At 45.4% G+C, this 17,217-nt stretch overlaps 1 protein-coding gene across 2 annotated transcripts in view; it reads left to right on the plus strand.

The window, feature by feature from the left end:
* ano3 (anoctamin 3) overlaps positions 1-17,217 on the plus strand; it is a 34,227-nt gene that overhangs the window by 5,402 nt on the left and 11,608 nt on the right. Inside the window, exons 2-11 of one of the 2 annotated variants that reach the window (XM_030365508.1) lie at positions 5,042-5,251; positions 8,327-8,457; positions 8,951-9,106; positions 10,507-10,607; positions 10,712-10,756; positions 13,244-13,378; positions 14,016-14,122; positions 16,028-16,111; positions 16,908-16,963; positions 17,073-17,194. In XM_030365508.1, the coding sequence (XP_030221368.1) occupies positions 5,042-5,251; positions 8,327-8,457; positions 8,951-9,106; positions 10,507-10,607; positions 10,712-10,756; positions 13,244-13,378; positions 14,016-14,122; positions 16,028-16,111; positions 16,908-16,963; positions 17,073-17,194 (1,147 nt within the window). The remainder of the gene's footprint in view (positions 1-5,041; positions 5,252-8,326; positions 8,458-8,950; positions 9,107-10,506; positions 10,608-10,711; positions 10,757-13,243; positions 13,379-14,015; positions 14,123-16,027; positions 16,112-16,907; positions 16,964-17,072; positions 17,195-17,217) is intronic. The other variant, XM_030365509.1, reaches the window with a different exon arrangement.

The following is a 17,217-nucleotide window of genomic DNA, read 5'->3' on the forward strand; positions in this document are numbered from 1 at the left end:
GGAGGGCGTCCTGGGGGGTCGTGGACCTCTGGGGCTGTTTGGGGAACAGCCCCCCCATGAACCTCTGGGGCTGTTTGGGGCAATCACACAGAGACAAACACACACACAGTCACACACACATGAACACACACACAAACACGCACGCACGCCCGCCCGCCCACACGCATGCACGCACGCACTCACGCACACACAAATACACACACACACAAACACTCACACACACAAACACATGCGTGGGCACAACCACAAACAAAATACAGATTTGCATGCACACACCCACACATACAGATGTAAACACACACATTCACTGACCCTCACATACACAGATGTGCATCCATACGCACACACCCGCACACAAATACAGATGTAAACACACACACACACAAACTACAGGATTAAAGTAATGCTGATAAAACAGTTTTAGCCATTGGCCTCCAGCCCACCGTGAGATTAAAGCAGGATTTGCCATCAGTTGACCCTTTATATACAGTCTGTCCTGCAATCAACTGTTCACATAGGAGCACACAACATGAGCAGAATTCAAAGGAAAAAAACCTTTAGATGGAGATGAGCGGTCAACTCTTGAAATACCAACACAGCAATAGCAATAGGCTCTGACATCTTCCCACATCGGTACTTCACCGTCCGTTTGTTTCTGTTGAACATTATTCTTCATTTGTAAGATGCATGGCCCTGCTGCCTGCTTAGGGCTGTCTTCCTAAGCTAGTATTGACCTTGGAGACTACATGGCCTGTTGTTTAACGCTCCTTAAAGGAGGTCTAACTCCGGCCGCAGAGAGAATAATGTCTGACCAAGCACCTCTTTACATTGGTTTGTCTTCAATTATTCTACCTGAAGATTTTCCGTTCTTTTGTTACTTCTTGAATAAAATATGTAATAGTCTGACTCCGTAATAATATAACATATTGAAGGTGAAGAATAATGTCTGGTTCAGTTCTCTCTCTATGTGCAATACGGTTTTTTTTTTTTATGTGTAGTAACCATGGAGCTGTTTCACACCTAAATACGAACCCGTTCCGATGCCTTTGGCTATTTTTAACTTTGGGAATCATTTGGGAGTCTGTGATCCACGTCCCTGTTGTGCTGTTAGCTCACCGGTCTCTGATGTAGCACTACAAACATGTTAAAGCCTTCTGCCGATGGCCACAAGGAACAAACCCACTGGAAATGAATGATATTCACACTGCTGGATCGCTGGCCAATATCTCCTTCGTCAGCAGAGAAAAACTGTAACAAATCCTCCTTTATGTGATGAGAGTGAATTACAGACGGTGGACCTAAGGGACTAAAAGAGATTCAGTCTGTATAATGAATCACCCTGAGCTCATGCTGGTGTGTAGCTCCACAACCATAACGTTTCTCTGAAGCGTATTAGTCTGGAACCTCTCGGGTAATTTTTGATTTGCAAGGGTGTTATCATTGGCTGCAGAACAAAAGGCCTCTAGAAACAATCGAGTAGACCTACAACCATCAGAGCAGAGAAGGTGCGCTTTAGAACTGAGTACTGGGTGGTAACCTTTACCAAATCTTGTCGGAAGTACGGCAAACACATCTTCTTATCAACAGAGGCTTTAGGTGCAGTTGTTTGATGTTATTATAGCACGTTTAATTCTGTCCCGATAGAGGATTCAGCAGGCCGTTCAGCCATATTGGTCCTTTAGTCATCTAGAGCTCGGCTGTGGTCCAAACGTCTTCTTTGCTTAGTAAGGTTCCTAACTGAGTGAAGTTACATATCGAAGTGGCAGCCATTATAAGAGCTATCTGTGCTCTCCCAATGCTAAGGAACAGTGCTTCAATGCCTCCTTTCTTGGGGTACACTGGCCGATCCATTCATATATAAGTAAATACGATAATGCCGTCCCACAATTCCTAGCGGCAGGAACATGCAAGCAACGCACCATTCCGTCATTCAAACCATTAACATTAACAACAATCATTTTTATGCAACCATACTTATTGGGATTCATGCCAGTACAGGAGTGGACATTAAGGTGAGCGTGGGCCACCATTCTCAATATGAGATTCATCTAGTTTCCCTTTTGTGCCTATATTTCTCCAACATTGTAGGCCAACACATGCATCAAAATGTAGCCTACTGTCAGGGCAGTCTGATTATTTGAGCTACTAGTACTCATTTAAGTTATCCTTTACACCTTTCCTCGACCTTGTGACGTGTTCCATCGAGGTCGAGGGAAAGTGATCATGAAAGGACAGTGGTCGTCATTCTTTGGACCATTGGACAGGAGCCACCATCTTATATCAGACCTGTCCAACATTAGATAAACACTTGTAATTGGCCGGTCTCCAACATTGGATAAACGGTTGTGATTGGCTGGTCCAGGTCAGCCTGTCTAAACACGAGAGGGGCAAGAATATCTGCCAGGGCAAAAATACAACATGAACTCACTCGTTTGTCTTGTTCCCAGGCTAGCTAGTTTGACAAACTAATCCTAAAACATATCGTTCCCTCCTTCAGAATTGTACCTTGGTGACAGAAGACGAATGTCAAAGAAATTGGTTGTCGTGGAAAAAGGAAAAATCACAAATGATGTAACCTTCTTTAGATAGCTCCACTCCTCTGAGGTCCATGCCAAACTCCTGACATGATATTTACTATGTGGATTCCTTTAGGTGCTTCTATTAATGCAGACATGTCCACTTTGTCCGACAGTGTATTGCAGATGAACTTGGCCTCTCTATCCATGGTTGGCGATAGCCATTCCAGTCTCCACACAGTCCTCCCCTCACCATTGTTGTGTTGATATCAGACCTAAAATCATTTCAATGACCACGATGTGAATGTTTCCCAATGAGAATCATCTACACCCACTTTCTCATTGAAGATGCTTTAATGCTGTCTGTAGGTATGCCCATGATCATGCTCCATTAAATCCCATACTTTGCTGTCAAGAAGTTTTCCGACAAGATATATTCTTTCAACAATGATAAACACGACCAGGAAAGCAAGCGTCTATTTCTATGCGATCATAGAATATTATTTTGTCATGTAAGATTGAGAATCATTCATGGAAAGGCAGAAATATCAGTCTGTGCTAATTTGAGAGACACCTCACTTGATTGGGAATGCGTGCCAGCGACCCGGCCACTCTCACTATTAATGCAGTGGCTTCAAACAGCGCCCTGTTTGGTTTGGGCCATAGTTTATTCTGTTAATATCACGGACGCGCCCATACAAACAGAGTGATGAGGTGGTCCAGGCCTCACAGCCTGAGCTTTAACCATGCCTGCCCCCCCCACCAGCAGCAGAGCAGGGACGTCCAGACGAAACGCCCGCAAGGACAGGGACACACGAGCGGTGTGTTAGCGCGTGGGAGGCCCTGCAGGGCCCTGGGAGTGAATTATCACTGCAGCAGAGCGTTTAGAGGGAAGGTCGCCTCGCCAGCCAGAGACAACATCATCCCCCTCCTCAGGCACCTTGCTAGAGGGGGAAGATGGGGGAGACGCCGTCTCTCTGGGGCTGCGGCAACAACGACAGGCCCCCTTAACGTGGGGGCTTGCCTTGTTGGCGCGGGGAGATGACATGCTCGTCAAGGTCAGGTTTAACAAAGACCCCCCCCCCCCCCCCGACACACACACCCACACTTTCATTATAACTAGCCTTTTTTCCCTGCTTACAATTCATAATTAGGCTTATGTAAAATTCTGCGTGGGCCCCATAATCATGAGCTATGACGCATATCCCAGTGTTATCAAGGTAATTGTTCTCCCCTAATGCAACGGCCCGAAGCTGCGTCTCTACCAAGGATCTCAACGTTGTCTCAGGAGAGCCAGTTCCCCAAACCACCTCTCTGTGGGCCAGCCGTGGGAGAACACATACATCACGTGTGGTGAATGGTGCAGATGAAACAGGGTTTTTATCATGGTAGCGAGATTGAGGGTTTATGATTGAAAGGCGGGGATGGCGATGTAAACGCACTTCTGTGTGTGTGTTTGTGTGTGGCGGTTTGTGTGCGAGTGTGTGTCTGTGTGCGTGTGTATTTGTGTGTTTGTGTGTCTTTGCGTGTGTGTTTGTGTGTCTGTGTGTGTGTGTGTTTGTGTCTGTGTGTGTTTGTGCCTGTGTGTCTTTGTGTGTGATTTTGTATGTGTGTGTGTGTGTCTGTGTGTGTGTGTGTGTATGTCTCTGCGTGTGTGTGTTCGTTCAAGTTTGCGTGCGTGTGTGCGTGCGCGAGCATGTGTGCGTATATGTGATGTATGACATCATTAGCAGCCTGGTTACCCACGTGGGGATGTACCTATGACTGATTGAAATGAGTCCACCCCCAGTCCCCCTCCTCCCCTCACCCCGCTCCTCCGTTCCAGACATTGATTTTATGCTCTCGTCTGAGACAGATTACAAAACGTCTTCTACTTGCCTTTTGATAGATTTGCATACCTTTCTTTTCATCTATTTCTTCTGCTATTTCTCTTCTTTAAGTGAATAGAGAATGGATTTTTCTTCTGTCTGTTGTCCTATGATTCTCTATGATCGACTTTTCTTTCTTCAATAAAAAAGATTCTATGAACCTGTTCTATGATCTTTTTTTAAGATGTGTTCTTGTAGTCAGTTGCTCTTCCTTTTCCGTTGGTTTTCAACTTTGCAAACTACCAATTTGTCGCTAACTTCCTGTCTTTTACTCTCCTCTTTCCTGTCTCCTGTCCTCCCTGTCTCCTATATCTTCTTTCCTCCTTCCTATCCCCTGTTCCCTATCCCTTATATCCCATCTCCTTGTTCCTGCCTGGTCATGTCTAAAATCTACTTTTCATATCTCCTATCTTCTGTCCTATCTTCTTTTGTCTATATTCTGTCTCCTGTTTCCTGATTCCTATCTCCTTTTTCCTATGTCTTTGAGGCAATCCCTTGTCTCCCTTTATCCTGTCTCCGTTCCCTCTTTCCTATCTCCTTTCTCCTGGTTCCTATCTCCTGGTTCCTACCTGTCTCCTACCTGTCTCCTATCTCCTATTCCTTGTTCCTATCTGTCTCCCGTCTCCTGGTTCCTATCTCCTATCTCCTGTCCGCTAGGCATGCACAACAGCATCAGTGAGATCCTGAAGGAGAAGACCCTGAAGCCCACCCGCCGCAGCCTGCCCTGCCTGGCGCCCAGCCAGACCCACCCCCTCAACCTCAACCACTTCCTGTCCGTCCCCCTCAGCCCCAGCGAGGCCAAACCCGAGGCCCCGCGCATCACTCACAGCATCAGCTCCTCCTGCAGCCTGCTGCCCCCGCAGCCCGGTCAGTCCGCAGGCAGTCCCTCCGGCCCTCCGGCACTCAGTCCGTCTGCTAGTTTGTCCGCCTGCGTGTTGGTCCGTGCGTCTGTCCGTTTGCTAGGCATTTGGTCTGCTAGTTAGTCCATCAGTCAGTTCGTCTGCTAGTCAGTCGGTCTGCTAGTTAGTCCATCAGTCAGTTCGTCTGCTAGGCAGTTGGTCTGCTAGTTAGTCCATCAGTCAGTTGGTCTGCTAGGCAGTCGGTCTGCTCGTTAGTCCACCTGCTATGTGTCATGTGATTCTGTCTGGCCGGGACTATACACCCAGAGTTACCGATTGGACATCCATGCACACCTTGATAGTCTGCGAAGCTCAGTGTGGATGTGTTTCTCTGATCAGGGTGTCGCTGGTCACAGGCCACTGGTACGCTCACAGCCACTAGTACAATGGGGGAGGGGTCAGATGAGGCATGCTACAGCTGACCCTTGACCCCTGTACTCTCCCCATACCTTCCTACCTACCTACTCTGTTATTTTTCATTCATTCTCACTTTTTCCTAAGTGGAAATATATATATCTATATATATTGTTAATTTCTCAGTGAACACTTTGCAGCAGACTGGGCAGAGCGTGTTGGCATGGGTTGTGTGTCCGTGGCTAACGCTGCGGAGGAGACACGTTTCAGAAAGCTGGCGGAAGGAGAGAATTAGATGTCGGGTATAGATAGTTATCTAAGTATCTGAAAGCACCTCAGGGGAATTGTGTGTGTGTTTCTGTGTATATGTGTGCAAGTTTATATGCGTGCGTTTGTGCATGATTATGTGTGTGTGTGTGCACATTAATGTATGCGTGCTCATTTATGTGTGTGTGTGTCTATGTGTAGGTGTGCACACACGTTTATATGCGTTTGTGTGTGTTCGTGCATTTTTTTTGTGTGTGTGTGTGTGTGTGTGTGTGAACTTTTATGGGTGTGTGCTCATTTATGTATGTGTGTGTGTGTCTATTTTTATGTGTGCATGCACGTTTATATGCGTGCGTATGTTTTTGCATGTTTATGTGTGTTTGCTCATTTATGTGCGTGTGCGTGTGCGTGTGTGTGTGTGTGTGTGTGTGTGTGTGTGTGTGTGTGTGTGTGTGTGTGCATGCATGTGTGGTGGGGGGTTCACTAGGCCTGTCTCAGACTGCAGAGAGACAGACCAGGGCAATGTGATATGAACGGCAAATGACTCATGTAAAAATAAAGCAATCAAGGAAGTCGAGTTTATTTCAATAGCCCCTTTGTCCCAGAAATAAATCAGCAAGTGGATTTAGAAACCCCGGTTCAGGGAAGTCTATTTGTTCCCTCTAACCACCCTTTCTCAGGCATGCTCCTGTATTCAGTGCTTTATGCTGTCGTCCTCACTTGGACCTAAATCAACTTGATAGTTAGCACAATTCAGCAATCGACATTCAGTACCTGACAGGCTGACTGCTTAGTGACTTAAGTCCATTTTTAAAACCTCTTTATTTATTGGTCTAGAAAACCCCATGACATCCAATTATCCCCATCGACTCTGCATGAGAAGAATCCATATCCAGTTATTCTGCGTCTGGACAGGAAGAATGACAGGTTGACATTAGAATCGATGTGTGCTGCTATTGAAGTGTGATCTCCTAAGTAGGCACGCTTTTTTATACCATCCCTGAGGACGGCTTTAAGTAGGAAGTACACAGAGTGTTTGTGGGTTGGGGGGGGACTGAGAAGCACTGAAGTGGATTCCAAGGATAAAACTGATCATATTTAGATGCCTCAAGATGGCTGTCTCTCACTATTCACCGGGGACACAGAGACCTATCTTCCGCTTAAGTATGCAGCCCAAACACACACACACGCACGCTCAGATGTTTAGCCGTAAACGACTCTCAGGATTAGAGGAATCACAATTATGTCGCTTTCCACATTAAAAGCGCTTCTTTGTAAAGGCAGAATGGTGTGTGCCGTCTGTTACCGTGGTGTCCACCTGGGGGCGGAGGGGCGTGGTGAGCACCGTGCAATCAGACGGCCCTACTCACACCAGGACGCCGCTTTCAGACGGAGTCAAGCTGCTGCTCAGACTCACACGTCCGCCTGGATGTGAGCTGTGGCTGCTGCGCTCTAACACCAGATGATGTCATGGCTGCTTCTGCTCGCACAGTCTGGTCTGGTCAACAATGTTTCCAAAGCAAATGCTGTGGCGATGAGGTCTAATGGGAGCGTCCTTGTGATACTCTGCACACACACACATGCACACAAACAAACATACAAACAGAAAACCAACACACAAACACATACACACACACACAAACACACAGACACACATACACATACACACACAAACAGAAAACCAACACACACACACACACACACACACATACACACACACCCAAACACAAACACACTTACACCCAAATACACACACACACACACACACACACACACACACACACACACACACACACACACACACACACACACACCATACCAAGATTTACAAACACATGCAGATATAGATGACAAAACATTGTGTTCATGCTGTTGACGAGAGATCCTCCACAAAGTACGTCCACTTATAAATACGTTCTTAATCGATTAAACCGCCAGTGATAAGCATTCAGGCTCTGGCGAGCAGAACGAGAAGAAAATAAAAAAAAGCTTTTGTTTTGTAGCATCTTAAGGGGCGAACAAGCAGCCCAGACTCAAACCTTTATCCGACCACTCTGTTGCCTCTCGTCTGACCCGTTCGGCAGGAAAGTTGCATTGAAACACACCGCAAAGACGACAGCCAACTACACAGTAGAGTGTACGTTCTGTGCTTGTGCGAGATGCAATAAGTCTCCTTAACATCGGGTGGCACTAGTCTTGGTTCTATGAAGATCCTTACCATACAGATAGCAATAAATTACTACTCCTTCACAAATGTACTTAGTGTAAGTCATTTTGGATAAAGCGTCTTCTAAATGCCCTCAATGTAAATGTGAAAGCACATTAAAAAGATCCAACGGAATTGTATCCAATGATATAATTCTGTTCCTGGTTCCTGCTGCATTCTTCCTTGCCTCATCCGTCGCCCTGTGTCTGTTACCAGCTGAGGAGAGCAAAGACCGCTATGTGGAGGAGTCCGAGTCCCGGGCCTACGAGCCCCCCGCCAACCAGTCCTTCCTGGTCCAGAAACACGTGACCCGGGCCCGACTGGAGGCGCGGTCAGACTCTGTTCAGGTGACCAATCACACGCCCTCAAAGACTCCACAACCATTACCGCATGGCGCCTATGATATCCTGCTACTGAACCTCTTTACCTGCAGCACAGGGGAGGGCTTTAGCCCAGTAGTGGTTAGCCCAGTAAGGCTTAACCCATTTGTGTACAGTCCAGTAGGGTTTAGCCCAGTTGTGTATAGTCCAGTAGGGTTTAGCAAATTAGTCTTTAGCCCAGTAGGGTTTAGCCCAGTTGTGAATAGTCCAGTAGGGTTTAGCCCATTAGTCTTTAGCCCAGTAGGGTTTAGCCCAGTAGTCTTTAGCCCAGTATTGATTTGTCCCAGTTGTGTTCAGCACAGAAATGTTTCAGCCCAGTAGTTTTCACCCTATCAGTGTTTTGCCCAGTGTTGTTGTAGAACAGTAGTGTTGAGCCCAGTACTGCTTTAACCCACAATGGTTAACTTTAATATCACAGTATCCCAGTACAGTATAGAGGCTGAGGTTCTCATCTTTTCAGGGGAAGAATCGACCCAAGTCGTCAGGGCTGCTCCTGCGAGACGGTAAGAAGAGGATAGATTACATCCTGGTGTACAAGAAGTCCAGCCTGCAGGTGGAGAAGAGGTGCACCTTCGAGAAGAACCTGCGGGCGGAGGGCATGGTGCTGGAGAAGGAGGTGGGGGTCTTTAAAACCATCCAACACAGTTCACTCAGTCTCCTTTCATTGTCTTACAAGCTGTGCTCTAACCTCTACAAAGACTGTAATTATCTCTAACTTAAAGACGACAGTGTTATAAAGTGAATGAATAATCGGACCCATAATAGGTTCCTATTAAAACGATATACAGTGGATACAGTGGAAGAGAGGTATGTGGCAATGTAGTATCATAGTGGTAATAGAGTTAAGGTAAATCACGTTTGGGAAAAGGTTACTGCATTAGCATGGATTAAGTTTCTAAGATAAGGTAACGCCCTTAGTGCAAGGGTCTTGTTCTCCTACATGATGACATTATGGGCCCTATTTTAATGGTCTGAAACGCAAATGAGAAGCGCGAAACACAAGTAGCACACAAGAGCCAGCGCATTTGACATCGACGAGTTAATATTTTGAAAACGCTTTTGCAGTCTCAGCTGAGACAGATCAAAATGAATTTCAAACTTCAAAAGGCTCAGTTTTTGGCAAAATAATAGGCCTAATTCACACATGGAATAGCATTTTCTTCTACAACTACAGAAACACTTAGTCGTCATGTAATTTTTGGCAAAGAGAACTTAACACATATATGATCAACTGGGTCTATTTAATGATGTCCGGCAATACATGAACAAACATCCCTTCATACCAGTATTGTACTCATTATCGTTATCGACTTGCGTTCATAATATGCATGTGTTATTGTACCTTACGTGTTTAGTTTGCGTGTGTTTCAGCAGATGGGTGCACATACGCGCGCCAAGCATAACCCGCATTCATTCATTCTTTTAAACATTGTTTTCTCACAATTAAATACTCCTCAATCCTAAAAGTTATGGGCTTGAACACGATGTCTGTGTCAAGAAAATATTGGTTTGCTGTACTTTTTTTGCAGATGGATTGTTTTAAAAGTACAACTTCTTACCGCTGTATCACAATCCACATCATCATAATATTTCAATTAGGCTAATCGTTTGCATGTTTATGCTATGAAAGGCCTACTGGTGTGTAAGCTTATGTTGCAGTTCCTACCTGCCATGGTACGTCAAAATAACAATACCAACTGTGCTATCCGCTAGTGCACTTAAACCAGGTATTTTTCAGTCAGTGGCGCAATTGCAAAATCAGTCAGTAAAATAGCACCATGTATCCTTTGCGCAAGAACATGCCCCTGCTTTTCCCCGACGAGCCCCTCAAGGCGCAAGTGTAGTGGCGCGAGTTTGCTGCGGGGGGAAAATCCTCTTTATGCCGGGTGCAAACTAGCAACGCTACATGCGTTGGTGTAGAAAGTAAATTGCGCTTGGTGCAAGATAGGGCCCATATGTCTCACATTGCTGTGTTTCGTTCACCACTGAGTTCAACGTGTGGTGTTTTGTTCCCAGCCCTCTCTGACCAACAACGACATCATGTTTGTGAAGATCCACGCCCCCTGGGACACGCTCTGCAAGTACGCAGAGCAGATGAACATACGAATGCCCTTCAGGTAAGGAGAAGGTCAGAGGAGGATACATTCATTGAAACCAAGGCTAATAAGGCGGATCTCATCTAATCTGATCTCTTCCCTTTTATATTTTGTATTGACATTAGGAAAAAGTGCTTTTTCACTGACTGGAAGAGCAAAAACATTCGCAGGTAGGTGAATGTTCTTTTTGGGTTTACACTGACCGCATCGACCAATTGACATGCAGTTCTGTAGGAAGATTCTGGCATTCCAATGCAATCAAAGCGTTTGAACATGATGTTGATTTTATGATGGCATCATGGGATACCACGACGAGGTAGTTGTAGACCACTCCTCTGCACTTCCACCAGACTACAGAACAGTTGTGAATGTGTAACATGATTGGATCGAAGCATGTTCAGGTATTATAACCATTAAGTCATGCAAAGCTAAAGATCTAATTTGCATACTATTTTTTGAGAAATGCAGGGGTACTGGATCTCCAGTATCTCCAGATCAGTTGTCCAGACGCACACATCGACCACTGCAGTAGACTAAAGCAAACAGTTGAATCTATATCTATCTATTTGTCTGTCCGTCTGTCCGTCTGTCCGTCTGTCTGTCTGTCTGTCTGTCTGTCTGTCTGTCTGTCTGTCTGTCTGTCTGTCTGTCTGTCTGTCTGTCTGTCTGTCTGTCTGTCTGTCTGTCTGTCTGTCTGTCTGTCTGTCTTTCTCTCTACCTATATTTATGTATTTATCTGTGTCTGACTGTCTATTTGTCTGTCTCGCCCGTTTTTCTGCTATAACTGTGTGTGTGTGTGTGTGTGTGTGTGTGTGTGTGTGTGTGTGTGGGTGTGGGTGTGGGTGTGGGTGTGGGTGTGTGTGTGTGTGTCAGGATGTCCGTCTGTCTTTGTCTGATTTCTATACATCCTTCTATGTATCCATCCATCTGTCACTGGTGTTGGTACATTATGTATGTTAACAAAAGATCAACACTGTACATCTATAGATTATACTTCCACCAATACATCTCATACAGATACTAGTAATCTTTATATTCTGTTACGAATGGGAATTACAAGCAACCGTTTGCCTTACCCCGTTCAAACTGTCTCTCATCTATCTATCCAATCAAATTTAATGAAATCCTTTACAGTTTTTTCTCAGTCGCTTTGGAAAGTTCCTCAGATCAGAATTGAAATTCTCAAAACTACCTGTTCAATCTTCACATCATTGTGTCACTTGTGCACATCAAAAAAGCAGTTTCTCATTTCTTTGAACAAGTTGCAAAGGCTTTGGTACATTCATGCAAATGATTATGTACAATTATCTGCTCTTTCCTACATTATCAAATGCTTTCCTACATTAGTAAATGTCATGTTGATCAAAATGTATTGTAATGGGTCTCTATTGAATAGTCTCATCCCCACAACATTTAGGCATTAGTTCATTGCATAAGTATTAACATGCAAAATGGTTGGAAAAGGCGTCATAATACGTAAAGCATATTTCTATACATTTCCATTAGACTTTTTTTCTAAATCTGACCTGAATTGGTAAATTGCTTCCAGGTGAATCTTGACTTTCGCTTAAGAAGGGAAATGTGTGAAGTGTTAGATCAACCAACGATCAACCAGTTTACTGAAGTAGCTCAAAGGTGCATCTCAAGAACCATGAACTGGCAAGTATATATATACAGTAGCTAGAGCACAACACAATGTTACAATGTCTGACAATGGAAGGACAAGGAATTGGACGGGGTCAACAGCCAGAGAGACGAAGAAGAGGAAGAGGAGTGAGGCGCGTGAGAATGAGAATTTGTGGCCCAACAGACAGGAACGTCAGGTGGTGTAGGCAGACTGCACTGTAATTCCTACAGCAATGCATGTACAGTTTACCCTAAGGAGATCGTCCTATGTTCACATTTCTAGCAATGACATGGTCTGTCAACAAATAACAGTACAAACAGTAAAAAAGCGTAAATGTGAATCTTGCCTCTTGCAATCAATCTCCAACATACATTAAGGTGTAACTTACACTTTATAATAATTCCCTTCAAAACTTTAGGCGTAGTTCACATCAGAACATCCCTCCAGAGTGCACTGTTATATTGACAACATGACTAAGCAATTTGACTGTCTTATCCGTACACAATGACACAAGCACTTGTCATTCTGATGATACTGACATGCTCATTGACACAGATAGTTACTTTTGAGAGATGAACTGAAGGATTTTGAGCAAGAGAAATGCATTTACTGTTTTGCAAATGTTGAGGATTGATTCGAGAAATTTACCAAAGCGACTGAGAAAAACTGTAATACCCAGTAAGGTGTACACATGCACTAGCTATACACTAGTGTGTGTGTGTGTGTGTGTGTGTGTGTGTGTGTGTGTGTGTGTGTGTGTGTGTGTGTGTGTGTGTGTGTGTGTGTGTGTGTGTGTGTGTGTGTGTGTGTGTGTGTGTGTGTATGCGCGCGTGTGTGTTTGTGTGCGTGCGTGCGAGTGTGTGTGTTTGTACGTGCGTTTGTGCCTGTGTGTATGTGTGAGTGCATGCTTGTGTGTGCGTGCATATGTGTGTGTGTGTGTGAGGTGTCAAGTTGTATTAAAGGTTAAACGATGCACAGGGGTTAAGATACTGAAGGTTTCCAACAGCGACCTCCTCTGTCCCGCCCACAGCCGCTTCCAGCTGCGCTGCGCCCAGATAAAGAGCTGGCTGCCCAGGAACCCCATGAAGCTGGACAAGGCCGCGCTGCCCGACCTCCAGGACACAGACTGCTACACCGCGCCCTTCACCAGGGCACGCATGCACCAGTGAGTGTGTGTGTTTGTTTGTGTGTGTGTGTGTGTGTGTGTGTGTGTGTGTGCGTGCGTGTGTGTGTGTGTTAAGGTGTGCACGTGCATGTGTGTGTGTGTGTACGTGTGTGTTAAGGTGTGCACGTGCATGTGTGTGCGTGTGTGTGTATATGTTTGTGTGTGAGTGAGTGTGTGTGTGTGTCTGTGCGTGTGTGTGTGTGTTAGGGGTGGCCATATATATGATGTTCAATTGTGTACGAACATCCATAGTACACAAACACTCACACAAACCCACACTCACACACACATGGGCATGTGCAGATTCAGACACACAAACCCAAACACACAGAAAAGCCCTCGTTCTTACGCCATAGGCCCATGAAGCCCGAACTCTACGGTTTTAATGATGAGCGTGTAAGTAGGTTAATATGGATTTACATCGCCAGATGTTTCCGAGACTATGGACACATTTCATGGAATTCTGCTAATCCATTGTATTTGACTTTTCATCCTCTCTCCTTGAATGATACAATTATAAAAGCACTCCTGGACACAATACAACACACGTAATTGTTGCATTTGTATGAATTAGTTGAATCCTGATTAGAACTATATTAAGGGTGATTTAAGGGTGATTTCCGTGTCCTCTTCCCAGCTTCACCATCAACAGCAGACAGTCGTTCTTCTCAAACTCGACCAGAAGCAGGATCGTCCACCATGTTCTCCAGCGCACCAAGTACGAGGACGGCAAGTCCAAGATGGGTACGTGGCCTTCGCTCTCACCTGCCTCCCTCCATCTCGCTACTCCTCATCGCTTTCCATGTACACACAGAGCCAAACTCTGAGGCCAACAGACCTGTCCCTGTGGCGCTACAGAGCTCTGAGAACAGCAGGTCAGGAATCCTTCACACCACAGTTTGATTTAGTCAGAAAGTAGGATTTGTTTTATGTTTTATGTTTAGTTTCTACAATAAGTCCCGTCCTCATTGTTTCGTCACTGAACTTAAGGGATAAAGAACTCCAGAGCTTTATTTAGGGTGGCTCAAACAGGGACATGTTTGGTGTGGTCTGTTAAAGAAAAGGGAATTTATCCTAACCAACCCTGAGCTGTGGTGCCTCATCAGAGCATAAGATAAACAAGTTTACGTTTCAAATCATCAGTCTGACGATGGCTGGGCAGTGATCGATTACCCCATTTGGCCTCACGTTGTTCTAAAAACACCAGCCAATCAGATTCAATGACTTACTCACTAACTCACTCTTGCAGAATCCGGTCGGAAGTAAAGCAGAACCACGGTCTCCTCTGAGAAAAGCCTTTAGCGCAGACGTCTGTTAGTGTCTGACTGTTATCGGGCCGGTTAGAGCAGAGTCATGACTGCTCCAGTCGCTCCTCTGTCCTCAGGCTTTTCCACTTTCCCTCCAATTGTTTTGAAGTTCTGCCGACTGCGCCATAGACTGAGCCTCCTCCCCCCTAGCACTGAGTCTGACATGTTTGGGAGCGGATGTGAGTCCAGGACGGGGCTGAGGCCAGCGGCGGCCATCGCTGTGGTCGAGCTGGCCGTGGTCCACACCCTCCCTCTGGCTCTGGGTTTTGGGTTCCCTCTATTTCAAAACCTCCCCCCCGTCCCCCGTCCCATCCCCGCGTCCCGTCCCCCTTTCCTAGACCCCATACATTTTCTATTATTGCTTCCACTCGCTGACAAGAAGTTTGGCTTCAGAATTCACATGAGTAATACTTTAATACTTTCAACCCCTCGGCTGGTCCAACAGAGGTCTGCCAAAGAGGCAAAATCCCTTCAAAAAAGAGGGATTTGCCGACGGGGATTTGCCAAGCCCCCGCCCGTCTGTCCTGCATCTGTCCCTCAGACCAGGGTTGTAATCAGACGATAACATGACACTGGATTCTCCCATTCCCCCACAACAACAGACAGAGCAGTCCTCTTTCTCCCAGTACTCCTGAACAGACGGTCTTGATATGGGAAGTCCTTCACCTCACCGGAGACATCCAGAACTAGGCTTTCAGATTGACCATATCTGTCTCTTCTGGTCCAGCCCAGCCTTTACATTGTTTCATACTACTAGTTCAAAGGACTTGTAGTCGGCCTTATCCGTTATTTGCTGTATTTCATACCAAACCATTGCGGTGCATCAATCAATAAAAAAACATTTTTGCATATTCACCATTTAAATGTGCAATCAAGGATCCACTGAAACTGCCTAGCATCTACTCACTGTGACCATCACTGAGACTCCAAGATCTATGACCATTGCTGAACTTGCATATTAGCACACGACACATTGAACTAGTAGTAGGTCTGTTTGTGTGTGTGTGTGTGTGTGTGTGTGTGTGTGTGTGTGTGTGTGTGTGTGTGTGTGTGTGTGTACGTGGGCATCATTGTGTGTATGTGTGTTTGGGATGGCCATATATATGTTGTAAATTTGTGTAAGAACATCCATACCTCACCCACACACCCACACAAACCCACACTCACACACATAGTAGCAGTATGTGTACAGTACAGATCCTCGTAGAACACGCTAGAACACACAACAGACTGTGTAGCTTATTGTTCTCCCAGAGGTCATCCAGCCACCCCAGAACCATCCATGTTTAGCATGTGTGTTGCGAGCCTTTCTTCGAGTTACATGTCCTCCATTTTTCAACAGCTCCGCCTCTGTGTTGTCTGTCTCTACTTAATTATTATGGTCGCCATGACCGGATCTATGCCCAGTCTGTGAGCTCCTGGGAAGGTGCGTATGTGTGTGTGCTACTGGCAAGAGACCCCAGGAGACCAATAGGCCTTCACCTTTTACCCCCCATCTCTGTAGCAGTCAGTGTATCTCAGTGTTTAGTCAGTGAAGGCGATGTCGGTCTTCACTATCCAGAAACCAATTGGCATACAGTGTATGATAAAGATACACACACATCAGGAAGTCCTGCTTTGTCTTTAGCTGCAGTATAAATATTGTGTTTCCATGTTTAGTTGAATGTATGTATATGTGTTTGTTGGATGATTGTTTGAGTACCTCCCCCCCCCTCCTCCTTCCCACACATGATCTCCTGTTGGTTCTGTTTAATGCCTCATTTGATATCGCTCCACAAACTTTAGGGTCTGATTACCAAGCTATGCCTGCAGCATATGAAATCAGGCCTTTCATTCAATTGTAGTTATGAAACAAGACAATGCTTCTCAGCATGATTGTGGGATCCATTAAACCCCACATTAAATGATCAATTATATAGATAAGAATTACAATAATTACCTACAAATTACCTACGATTCCCAATAAGCGCAAAAAATTATATTACAATGATTAACTAATGAGGCTGCCTTACATAATTTGCACTCACAAATTGATGTCAGAAATGATTTGCAGTTACAAATTGTAAAATATTGTTATACATTTACATGAAATTTCAGTCATGATTGCTCTTAGAAGACTAGCTCATAGATTCTAATAAACCATTTCAATATAAACGTCAAAACTAACTTTTATTCTAGCATTGCAGTAGGCCAACAGAAGATTCACCCTTTCTGTTTTTTAGGTATCAATCGGTTGCTGGGCAACGGCACATACGAGGCCGCCTTCCCGCCCCACGAGGTGAGAGCAAAGGTCCTGATTGGCTGTTGACGAGCTGATGTCGTCCATGGGGGACCCTGTCCCACGGAGGTTCTCGCTGATGTTTCTCTGTGGCCGTCTACCCTTTCAGGGCGGGTACAAGAGCAGGCACCCCATAAAGACCCATGGGGCCCAGAACCACAGACACCTCCTGTATGAGAGGTGGGCTCGCTGGGGCATCTGGTACAAGTACCAACCCCTGGACCTCATCAGGTACGGCTCTGAGCCCCGCCCCC

The sequence above is a fragment of the Gadus morhua genome, chromosome 9, assembly GCF_902167405.1.
Source record: "Gadus morhua chromosome 9, gadMor3.0, whole genome shotgun sequence".
NCBI classification, from domain to species: Eukaryota; Metazoa; Chordata; class Actinopteri; order Gadiformes; family Gadidae; genus Gadus; species Gadus morhua.